This window comes from Petromyzon marinus, unplaced genomic scaffold (genome assembly GCF_048934315.1).
Source record: "Petromyzon marinus isolate PM22_M1 ecotype Great Lakes invasive population unplaced genomic scaffold, UKy_Petmar_22M1.pri1.0 PM_G_Scaffold_189, whole genome shotgun sequence".
NCBI lineage: Eukaryota > Metazoa > Chordata > Hyperoartia > Petromyzontiformes > Petromyzontidae > Petromyzon > Petromyzon marinus.
The window spans coordinates 5,276-17,532 of record NW_027422749.1 but is presented as its reverse complement, the minus strand read 5'-3'; the positions used below and the strand labels follow the sequence as shown (position 1 = coordinate 17,532).

The 12,257-nt window shown below is 38.2% G+C and overlaps 1 protein-coding gene across 2 annotated transcripts; it reads right to left on the bottom strand.

Moving 5' to 3' along the window:
• Positions 1 to 449: 449 nt before the first annotated feature.
• LOC142912074 (speckle-type POZ protein-like) lies at positions 450 to 12,033 on the bottom strand. Of its 2 annotated transcripts, none has more exons than XM_076060368.1 (9): positions 11,921 to 12,033; positions 11,227 to 11,348; positions 10,894 to 11,045; positions 7,284 to 7,411; positions 6,323 to 6,500; positions 4,878 to 4,933; positions 4,323 to 4,445; positions 3,154 to 3,299; positions 450 to 2,991 (listed from the first exon to the last, which is right to left on the bottom strand). In XM_076060368.1, exons 1-9 carry the CDS (start codon positions 11,996 to 11,998, stop codon positions 2,847 to 2,849), a joined length of 1,128 nt encoding a protein of 375 aa, XP_075916483.1. In that variant the 5' UTR covers positions 11,999 to 12,033; the 3' UTR covers positions 450 to 2,846. The 2 variants fall into 2 exon arrangements, with proteins under 2 accessions (XP_075916483.1, XP_075916484.1); XM_076060369.1 differs by lacking the exon at positions 11,921 to 12,033 and adding an exon at positions 11,774 to 11,884.
• Positions 12,034 to 12,257: the final 224 nt, after the last annotated feature.

Here is a 12,257-nt window from a genome sequence, read left to right as displayed (position 1 = left end):
TTGTTGTTTTAATTTTTTTACCTACGTGACTTTACCGAATAGAACCAAAGAGTAAGAATGCCACTTATAATTATACACATTAAACAGGATGTAATTGAATGGAGTGGTGGCACTAGGAAACTGACGAAACAACCAGTTCAATTCCCAGCCACAGTTAACATCAGTGGGTGAAGAATGACCGACATGGTGTGGTGAGGCCTTCGTTTAAGCAGTGGGTTGACAAAACGCTGTAAATGATGAACAGTGAACACATTACAATTCTCCAGTGAACTGTTTATCAACACATGGTAAACATGCCTTTAAAAGTGGCAAGGAAATATACACTTAAGTTTACCTTTGGCTCCAAAATACAACTTGTTAAAATGTTGCTGTTGGGTGTCAATTGAAATTTTACATATCCACATATCTGTAACATTCCCAGAGTAAAGAACATGACAACTTAAACTGGATATATTTCCAGGTACATTCATGTTTATTCAACTTTTAAATACACTGCAAAATAGATTCAAAGCTTTCGTGACTGCAGGAATGACTCTTTGGTTCTTTCGGGTAAAGTCGTGTAGTAATTTCTTTCGACGAGACTTTACCGAAAAAAGTGTAACACTGCAAAATGTCATAAATGAAAATATTAACATTATCAAAAACAATTTTAATGAAAAAAATGTGGAATAAGTGGTGCAGAGCTAAAAGCAGCTTTTTTTCTTATATCCAAATACTGATTTCTAGAAGAGATCAGATAACGGTAATATATTTACCATATGAAAAGGGTTTATATTGCCATTTATAATGCAAATCAATTTAGAAAACACGTAATATACAAAGAATGGTTCATTTTGCAATTCCAATCATCTGCTGACAATTCATTGTAAAAGGGCCTTACAAAACATTTATATTACATCCAAAACAGTATTATCTGTAATGGAAAAAGATAAAAGGTCAAACATTGGGGCACTATACCGCATTACTAGCTTCAAGTTTATATTTTTGTATTACAATTGTAGCAACATTTTTTTATTAAACCAATTAACATATTTTCATCTCTGAATATGCATAAAAACTCGTGGGAAGAACCCAAAACTGTCTTGCATGCAATCACACTTTTTCAAAACACACACTTTTTACAAAGACCATATTATTATTTCTGCAATTATATATATTTTTTTGGCAGTTACAGTATATCCATTTTCCAATAAACATTTACATTTGGCGCAAAGTATTTTCAATTTCGGAAGTCATACAAGGCAACAATTTGAAGAGTACATTATCGGTAACTGCCTGATACATTTCAGGGTTCAATTAGTCCACCGCACTGGCTGCACTCTGCTAAGAGTTTTTGTCACACTCACTTACGACAGCATAGACTTGCTGCAGATTAGAACCCCAATCAGATTTCAATGCTTTAACTCTCACCATGACAACAAATAACTTCCCCGAATCACCTAATCAGTTTTTAATTGAATAGGTAGAGTGCAATGTACCATATACATCTTTAGCATCAAATATATATAAGGACGAAACTAAAATATTAAACAAATAACAAAATAAATAGACTGCTTACAACACTGGCTATCCTTAATTTTGCATGTATTATCCAACTTGTTTTGTACGTTTAACACGTAAAAAAACCTCCAACATTCTCGTCGTTTGCATTTGTTCATATCCCAACACATTGCATTAGATTGTAATATTCTTCAAATCGACTCAAATCCATGACACTGCTCATTTGTTGTACTTTCATATTATATCCTGCAGCTTTGAATATTATTTAAATCTGTGCTTCCAAATCTATGTGTGTAATCCTTCAAAGCTTATGCAATTTTATGTACAATTTAATTTTAAGTGAGAGGTTACGTAAAACAGCGCTGATGCAAAAATTATGGTCCTTCCAATCACGTAAAACTCTGGGTTGACATGATGCTACGAGTTGGTAATAGATGAAATTCATAATAAAAACAAATCATTACAATATAATACGAAACAAAACTTAGAAACACAGCACATCTTGTTTCCGTGAATACAAACTACTAAATTGATGGAAATAAGATTTACTTTTGTTGTAAGTCAAAAATCTTTGGGTCATACATGAAAGCCCATACAAGCAAAAAAGTGAAATGCTATGAACTGCGTAACATGGCCAAATTGATGCTGTGCCTTGCCTTTTCTTACACCGAGTACTCCATCTATGCTTTGTTATACGCAGGATACACGACTGCAATATTATCTTTGTCAGTCTTCAAACTCGGCAATCATAGTACTCCTGTTCTAGTCAATGCATAAGCTGTCTGTGCAATGAAAAATCAATCTGAAAAGTTTACCTCTTGAATTAAGGCCTTATATGGCTTGGCACATTCTTATCTTTCAGAACTGGTTGTTCTCTATGCCACTATCTGTAACCTTGAGTACACAGACACTGGACGAATACTCATCCTTCATGTTAAGGTAGACATTGCAGGGTTTTAGACCATTCTGTTTTTACTTAACTAAACAATTGAACCAAATTGTCCTGCCACCTAGGGACAATCACATCGAACGTTTTATTTTACACTCTCTCAATTGGGATATGTCGTGGTGTTTATTAGGCTGTAGTTTTCCATTTTTTCTACATATGTACTTGTTTATAGAGTTGTAGATGTATAGATGTAGCACTATATTACATGGTAAAGTGAATTTGGCCACCTTTTTGTGAAAGTAAATAAATTTGCTTAAATTAACATTATTTTCAAAGCAGAGGAAAGTTGGTAGTCTGATGCAAAGTCTTCACGGTTGTTTGCATGGAGGCCACAGGTAAATAACCGCACCGTGCAGCCCAAGTTTTCCTGGTCATAGATGTTCTTTGCCTGCCACCGTTAAGTCTGTTTGAGACGCTTGCATGGAGGTCCCAGCTGTGGAGACTGGGCCGTGGCCAAGGCACGGAAAGCATCCGCAACCAGGTGAGGGCGAGACAGAACCATGGACTTCCAGCCCGCCGTCTCCATTACGTCCATCGCATGACTGCAAGTACAAGTCAGGGTTAAGCGAGCTCCTAATAAGCAGTGTCTATAAGGATTGGGGCAAACGGTTAGTCTCCATTAAAAGGGACTGTAATGCAAATTGCCATGTAAGCATCATCAATGTTACGCAGCTCAGTGACAGTCACACTCTCACTAGACTTGCCTGTTTATTATGAAGTCAATGGCCCGGGCCTTCAACTGCTCTGCACTGTGCAAATCGGCCAAGATCAAAGTCTCCGCAACATTTTCCACCGACAAGTTTGTGCATAGTGCATTCTCGCACATCACCTTCAACCTCTCAAATGCATACTTGAGAAAAGTAAAAACAAAGTGCAATTTCAGTATTAAGAACACTATTTTCTCTACCTATTTCGCTTGTTTAATATTCCCTCACCCCATCAACTACTTTATAAACGCAGTATACAGCAGTCAAATGTTTGATAATTTTCTTAAAACATGGCATCAACCTTTCAGCATATTTATGTTTTAAGTCATGTATTTATTGATCTCTACTATAATTAGGGGTCCTTGTCCTAAACTTGATTATATTGGTTACAAAGTCATGCAAATTACAAAGGAGGTGAGATGTTGTTTTCCAAGAGCTTAAAGAGTTTGGTTGTTAAGCTGATAAACAATGCAACTGCAAGCCACCATATTTCAACTCTAGCAGAATATGAAACTTTAATGAACAAAGCTTAAACATGCGACTTTATACGATTTGTATTCTTATTTTATTACAATCGCTTTAGGAACTATTGAATATGATGTTCCAGAAGGGAGAGTAATGACTCTTAACTGATTATCTGGCAGATCTTCAGGAACAGCAGGATATCCGTTTCCTTAATAAAAGTATATTTGTTCCAATTTATTTCTATACAGCCATGCCACATCAAACAATCTTTTAAAACACTTCCCTTTATTTTATTACTAATTGTATCAATTGTTAATGTGATTAACAAAAAACCCTCAATACAAGAACACACAGCCAAATGGTTGCACTTAGGATAAAAATGCTGCATGTGAATGCACTTCAATGCACACGTACTAGCCTCTAGCATGGACTAATACCAGTTTGACATTCAATTCCATTGTGAAATTGCATGACAATTTATATTTTTTGTTGAAAATTCAATCATCTCCCAGGACATCAATTCCAAAACCTGAAAGCACTAATGTGAACGTCTGCATCATATACATTTGCTATTCATATTATTTGTGACATGGGCTTTAGAAAATACCTAAATGCTGTTTTAATTTCACTTGCGACCTACAACTGCATACCGATACATCACAAGGTGGTGCGATCTCATGTTAACATTTTAAGCGTGTAACCTTGTCAGCAGCGGCCAGCAGGTCATCGGCCATCTTCTCGAGGTTTGGAGCCCTTCCCGTATAGACAAAAAGCATCATTTCCTTGAACACGTCAGGCTCCACATCATTAATCTCCACTCGATTCTGCAAGGTAGCAACACAATATATTCAAATTAACTTCGGCATATATTGGGAGACGAAAATATAGCATTCAATTAAATAAAATAAACATCCGTTATATCTACACAACACATGTAAAGTGGCTCCATTAAAGTTGTATTCAACTTGCCGATGACTATTTATTGCGCGTAATAAATCCATTCTTGACACACATGCAATGGCCTTCTGTGAAATGTTGTATAAAAAATAGCTATAAAATACAATCTAACATTCCCTCGGAATGAATACTTTTTGATAATAAATGTGCAATGCGCCAAAAGAGTTACTAGGGTAATAGTTCAACATTTGACAGCACTCTCAAGAGATACTTATCAACCGATCCATTGTGACAAATGCACCTTGGAAATGTATGATCACAGTATTAATGTGCTGTATTAAGATTGCATTTAAAGATACCTTTTTGCTCTCTTCCATTTCATGTTCAAACATAGCATTAAAAACAAGTGACCGACCTGAAAAAGGTAAAGCAACTGTTAACAAATACAGTGAAACCTTCGATTGCGAGAATAATTTGTTCCGGAAACGTGTTTGTAATCCAAAGCACTCGTATATCAAAGCACTCGTATATCAGTTGTGATCACGTGACGCTCGGCAGACAAAGCGTATACGTACTACTCGTATTGCAAAACCTCACTCGTTTATCAAATTAATATTTATTAAAAAATTTGGCTCGTCTTGCAAAACACTTGCAGACGAACTTACTCGCAATTCAAGGTTTTACTGTACAGTTAATTGGAAAAACACCGGAATGTGGTACAGACACATTTAGATGTTATATCTAGAGATCAAATAATCTAGATACAAAAGAGGTACAATCCAGATCCATATTTTATTTCATATGGCATATCCATTACAGATTTGTCAAACATGGACGCAAATAAATGTCCAAATTAGAGGCTCAAAACCTACACCATAATTGCATTGTGTAAAATGAATTCCTGCACAACGATGATATAGTGAAGTAAATAAAAACGGAATAAAAACTTTAGCAACAGGATTATTAAATATGTTTATCTCTCACATAATACAATATTACATTTATATATATGTAGTGACATCGCAATGTCATTGTGTAATGCCGGCTATAGAGAGGCACGGCGTGCGATGTATTAACATCGTATTAACATCGAGGGCACCACGTGGATGTGGGTGCAGTACCGGCCCGAGAGGGGCATGGTGAGCGCTGTCTGACAGTGCTGAGTGGCACCACGCTCTGCGTGCGGTGCCGACCCCTACAGGATAGGGTGTGAGAGTGCTGGCCATGGGAATGGGGTTACCAAGGGCCATGGCACTTGACCCCGAAGGACACGTGACCGGTAAAGTGTACACAGGGCCCCCAGGTGGGGGCTAGGGGTGGTCACGTGTCAGGGCCGGGAACCCGCTAGAGGATTCCAGAAGATGGTCGTGGCTAAGGGCGGAGCCACCCCTGCCACAGAGGATAAAAGCCGGGTCCCTGAGAGGGACCGGCTGCTGTTGTTCATCCTTAAGAATCTACGTCCTACAAGAGTCACCAACACGTGGACCCGGACCCCGTGTAATTAGTGTAGATAGCCTGGTGGTCCACCACCATAGGTTGTTCATGTGTTAAGGGGTAGTACCCCGTGTGTTGGTTGAAGAAGTGCGTCTGTGACTCAGTTGAATTCATTACACATATTTACTGATGTATCCTTTAACAAAAAGCATTACAAATTGACGTAAGCATTTGCCAGTGTTAGTTAATAAAATTCAGTGTAAAACAGGAAATGGCTGTAGTTGATTACCCCAAACTAATTACAGTATCATTAATTATATGGTTCTATTGTACACTAAACGACGCATGTGTTGCTTGTTGTGGCACAGACCTGCCAATACGGCCTTGTGGGCTTTAAACTCCTGGCCACCAACACGAAGCAGGCAGTCAGTGAAGCGGGAATTGTCCCAGATCTCCCCGAAGTCAACTGCCAGCCGGCAATCTGGTACTTTGAATGTACTCATGCTGGATTGACCAGAAATGTTCACGGAATCCTGCCCCACACTAACCTGCATAAACATCAACCAGCTTTGAGAAGGCATTTGATGATTTTTTTTTACAAATCCTCACTTAACTTCACATTTTGCATGAAGATGTAGGCTTTGGTTCAATCAAGCAAGCAAATCTGCACAAACATCCTATATCAGAACAAGTGTTGTGAATAATGCCAAAATAGTGGTCCGTGAAATGTTTTTCATATTAATCAATTTTCATTCTATATTTTTGTCAAGTTATTTTACACTGTATAAACAGTTTCAACAGGTAGTGAGGCCCCTAATTATGGGTTCTGCACAGCAACAGAGGAAGTGAACAGCCCTCCTTGATGTGCTTCCTTTCATTATCAAAAATGCTTGTATTTTGTAAAGGATTTTAAAGGTAAAAAAATTTAATCTGGTGATTAAAAGGACCCCCCCAAGGACAATAAACATTTACATCAAACTGGCTGATGTCCGAGAATAGGAAAAGGAATTCATGTGGCGACATTTAAACAAAACACATTATGTAATACCTGACATTCTAGTTTATAAAAATGTCAAGGTTTAAATATAAACACTATCCAGAGGGAGAAAACCTAAAAAAAATTACGCTTGATTATTTAATTGTTGTGCTATGTTAACTCTAGCACCAGTGGAGGAAAAAAGTGCTTGGAAAACTCATGTTAACAATTTCCTTGTATGGAACAGGGAAAGTAATTATTACAATCTTCAATTAAGTAGAATATTGACTCCAACTGTGCAATTGTAATGAATAAAATAGAGAATTACACAATAGCCGCAGCATGTCATACTTACTTCACCAAAGAGTGTCAGTTTGTTATCTGGAAGCAAGCTATTAGATTCATCAAGCAAAAAATCTCTTCGAATGAATTTTTTAAATCCCCAGTCTTTTCCTTGGACAAAGCGGTATGCTCGCGGGGTCTCTGTAAAAAAATAGGTTTCAAACAATACTCACCAGTTCTTACAATAAACTGTGGTAATTTCATGTAATGGGAAAAAAAAACTTCATTATATTTTCAAAATGTAAAGATAGCAATGTATTCTAAAGCCCTGCGCCACGGTGGCAGTCAACTACCTCGCCTGGTATATAGGTCATGGGTTCGATCTCAACCCTGATGCCTGTATATTTGGAGTCTGCATGTTCTCCTTGTGCTTGCATGTATTTTTATCCAGGTCTTCCGGTTTTTCCCTCCATATTTATAAAAATCCAGAGTATTTGGCTGCTATGCATTTCCACACAATAAGCCATCTCGTTAGGCTATTGTTTGTGGCCAGGGCACTTCTGAAAAAGAGCTATGTACAGTGAGGAAAAAAAAGTATTTGATCCCCTGCTGATTTTGTACGTTTGCCCACTGACAAAGAAATGATCAGTCTATCATTTTAATGATAGGTTTATTTGAACAGTGAGAGACAGAATAACAACAAAATCCAGAAAAACGCATGTCAAAAATGTTATAAATTGATTTGCATTTTAATGAGGGAAATAAATATTTTACCCCTCTGCAAAACATGACCTAGTACTTGGTGGCAAAACCCTTGTTGGCAATCACAGAGGTCAGACGTTTCTTGTAGTTGGCCACCTGGTTTGCACACATCTCAGGAGGGATTTTGTCCCACTCCTCTTTGCAGATCTTCTCCAAGTCATTAAGGTTTCGAGGCTGACGTTTGGCAACTCGAACCTTCAGCTCCCTCCACATATTTTCTATGGGATTAAGGTCTGGAGACTGGCTAGGCCACTCCAGGACCTTAATGTGCTTTTTCTTGAGCCACTCCTTTGTTGCCTTGGCCGTGTGTTTTGGGTTATTGTCATGCTGGAATACCCATACACGACCCATTTTCAATGCCCTGGCTGAGGGAAGGAGGTTCTCACATGGCCCCGTCCATTTTCCCTTTGATGCGGTGAAGTTGTCCCGTCCCCTTAGCAGAAAAACACCCCCAAAGCATGTTTCCACCTCCATGTTTGACAGTGGGGATGGTGTTTTTGGCGTCATAGGCAGCATTCCTCCTCCTCCAAACACGGCGAGTTGAGTTGATGCCAAAGAGGTCCATTTTGGTCTCATCTGACCACAACACTTTCACCCAGTTGTCCTCTGAATCACTCAGATGTTCATTGGCAAGCTTCAGACGGGCATGTATATGTGCTTTCTTGAGCAGGGGGACCTTGCGGGCGCTGCAGGATTTCAGTCCTTCACGGCGTAGTGTGTTACCAATTGTTTTCTTGGTGGCTATGGTCCCAGCTGCATTGAGATCATTGACAAGATCCTCCTGTGTAGTTCTGGGCTGATTCCTCACCGTTCTCATGATCATTGCAACCCCACGAGGTGAGATCTTGCATGGGGCCCCAGACCGAGGGAGATTGACAGTTCTTTTGTGTTTCTTCCATTTGCGAATAATCGCACCAACTGTTGTCACCTTCTCACCAAGCTGCTTGGCAATGGTCTTGTAGCCCATTCCAGCCATGTGTAGGTCTACAATCTTGTCCCTGCCATCCTTGGAGAGCTCTTTGGTCTTGGCCATGGTGGAGAGTTTGGAATCTGATTGATTGCTTCTGTGGAAAGGTGTCTGTTATACAGGTAAGCTGAGATTAGGAGCACTCCCTTTAAGAGTGTGCTCCTAATCTCAGCTCGTTACCTGTATAAAAGATACCTGGGAGCCAGAAATCTTTCTGATTGAGATGGAGTCAAATACTTATTTCCCTCATTAAAATGCCAATCAATTTATACAATTTTTGACATGCGTTTTTCTGGATTTTGTTGTTGTTATTCTGTCTCTCACTGTTCAAATAAACCTACCATGAAAATTATAGACTGATCACTTCTTTGTTAGTGGGCAAACGTATAAAATCAGCAGGGCATCAAATACTTTTTTCCCACACTGTAGCTCAGTGGGCCTTGCCTGGTAAAATAAAAATAGTTCAGTTTAGCTTTTAACTTCAAGGTAGATGAAAATCAGACCTGGATTTAAGTGTATGAAGATATAGTTCATATGGATTAGGTGAATGTGTTTGTGTATTAATAATGCTTGTCTTTGTAAACATGGTTGTGTGACGTGAGTTACATGTTCAAATAAACCTACCATGAAAATTATAGACTGATCACTTCTTTGTTAGTGGGCAAACGTATAAAATCAGCAGGGCATCAAATACTTTTTTCCCACACTGTAGCTCAGTGGGCCTTGCCTGGTAAAATAAAAATAGTTCAGTTTAGCTTTTAACTTCAAGGTAGATGAAAATCAGACCTGGATTTAAGTGTATGAAGATATAGTTCATATGGATTAGGTGAATGTGTTTGTGTATTAATAATGCTTGTCTTTGTAAACATGGTTGTGTGACGTGAGTTACATGTTAACATTACCAAAGACAACACCAAAGCAAATACTAAGAAAAAAACATGAAAGTTTAAAACAAAAAGATAGATTTAGACTCTCAGAGAAATGTTAATAGCCTTAGCAAAGCACAGTAAATGTATGGATGTCATCACTTAAAATAGTTATCGCGCATTGAAAGAGTATCCTGAAAGTAATAAGGCAATTATAAAACAAACAATATGAACCACTAAAGCAAGGTAAAGGAGAAGTGTGAAATGGGATGAAAATGCCAACCTTTGTAAAACCACCAGAAATGAATAAAAAAATGGATGAGAATACAAACAAAAATAATGAAGTTGTAATAAACAGTGAGTGCAAGCAGAAAAAATAAAGCCGTCACTTGATAAATTACAATGGAATAACACATGGTGAAGATTGTAAAACTAGGAAAAGAAATGTCCGTGAATGACAATGTCCAGGTACACTAAGCAAAATAAAATTATTATTGGAGGGTCAATATCATGGAAAACACAAAAATATGCATAATGGAAACTCCTGAAGGTGGAACAGGATCAAGATCACTTTTGGAATATGAATTTGATAATGAAAAGTTGCAATGTGCTACAGGATGAAAGATTCCAATCTAGTGCATATTACCTACTATGAAACACTGATTACAAATAGAAACACTGACAAATGGAATAAAACTACAAAGTACACAAAGCGTGGAGAGAAGTATGTTGAGAATTACAGTGAGAAACTGAAAGAGGAACACGTTGGTCAAATCAAAACGGCAAATTAGAGACATCATATTCACTGTTGTAAATATAGATTGGGCTTGGACAGGACACATCGCTAAATGGGATGGTTGATGGATGAGACTAGTGGTCGAATAGGAAGAAAAGTAAAGTACATGCCCAAGACGATGTCAAACGTAGACAAGGAGATATTAGATCAGCTCATGTGAAGGATGAGGGATGGTGTTCGTAAGGTTTATAAAATGTTTCAAGCAGTCGATAAATAATGGCTGATTATGATATAATCCTGTTACCAAATACACATATGACGTGAATTGATACTTTAATACAAGTAGTTTCACCCATAGCCTTGGTTTCCTCTCCCTTGGCATTAAGAATAGAAATCTTGAACTTGGCGTAGACTTCACTCTTGGGACAGCTGACCAATAACAAGGACAACGATAGGTAATCTTTGCTCTCTTCGTCAAAACCCTCGGGGTTTATGCGTAGGCACCTGATTGAACATATGAACAAGACATGGTCGTTAATATTAGGTGTGTATGTACGCGCAGACTACATTACTAAAACAATATAGTATGAACTAAAACATGCACTATGCAAAATTGTTCTAGTAAAGCACCTCCGTGAGCATTGTGATTTTTTTTATGTCATAAAATAGCCAGAATTTACTGTACCATTTCAATGTATCATTGGTGCCTGCTGAAAATGTAGAACTCTTGAGAACTTGGCCCATTTCTTCAAGACAGAAGCTGAAATTGTTGATGGTCCACATATAAGAGAACTTTACGACCTTAACCTGAAACACACGAGCACATAACAGCTATAAAGCTCATGCATTACCATAAATACATGACCATTGACAAACCCTCAAGTATTTCACCCACACATCTGAATATTGTGCTCAAAAAACACAAACTGTCTATAAGGAAAGAAACATTACTGTAAATGAAAGGGTCTTATTAGTGTTCTGGGATTACCTTGCATGTTCATTACTGCACAGCGTTAACACAACAAGTCTCAACATGTCATAGATTAGAGTGTGCAATAAAAGGCCTTTTTATTTTTTTATTTGATAAAAACTGCTGCCCCTTTTGTAAAAATACACTACCAGTCAAAATCAGAGACAATTATCTAGTATAATGTTGTTAGTGCAATTCTATGAACTTTGCAATCTGATGTACAAAAATAGCCTGTACAATGATAATCCATAATTGCACTTACACATAATTATGAAACCATTTTGGATGGCTTTGCGCGATGAACAAAAAAACGTGTAAAAGTTAAATACATTAGCCATGCGCATACTTTGATCGGCACAAGACGGGAGACCCGTTGAATGTGATTGGCCACAACAGGGGAACAAGTTACCTGTGTGTAGCACCAGCTTTCTGCGATGGGCACATTGGACATTTCAGACGGAGGTGGAGGGCTCGGGGCCCTGGACATGTTTGCATTGAATGCGAGGGAAGTGACATCATCAGGTGACATTAAGAGGGAAGTGACATCATGAGGTGACATTAAGCAGGAAGTGACATCATCAGGCGACATTAAGAGGGAAGTGACATCATCAGGCGATATTAACATGTAAGTGACATCGTCAGGCGATATTAACACGTAAGTGACTACGAGATTACGAGTTAAATGTTCTTGCTGTGGTTTTCACACCTGACGGTGATTGCTTGTGTTGCGGTCGGAACGTCGTGAG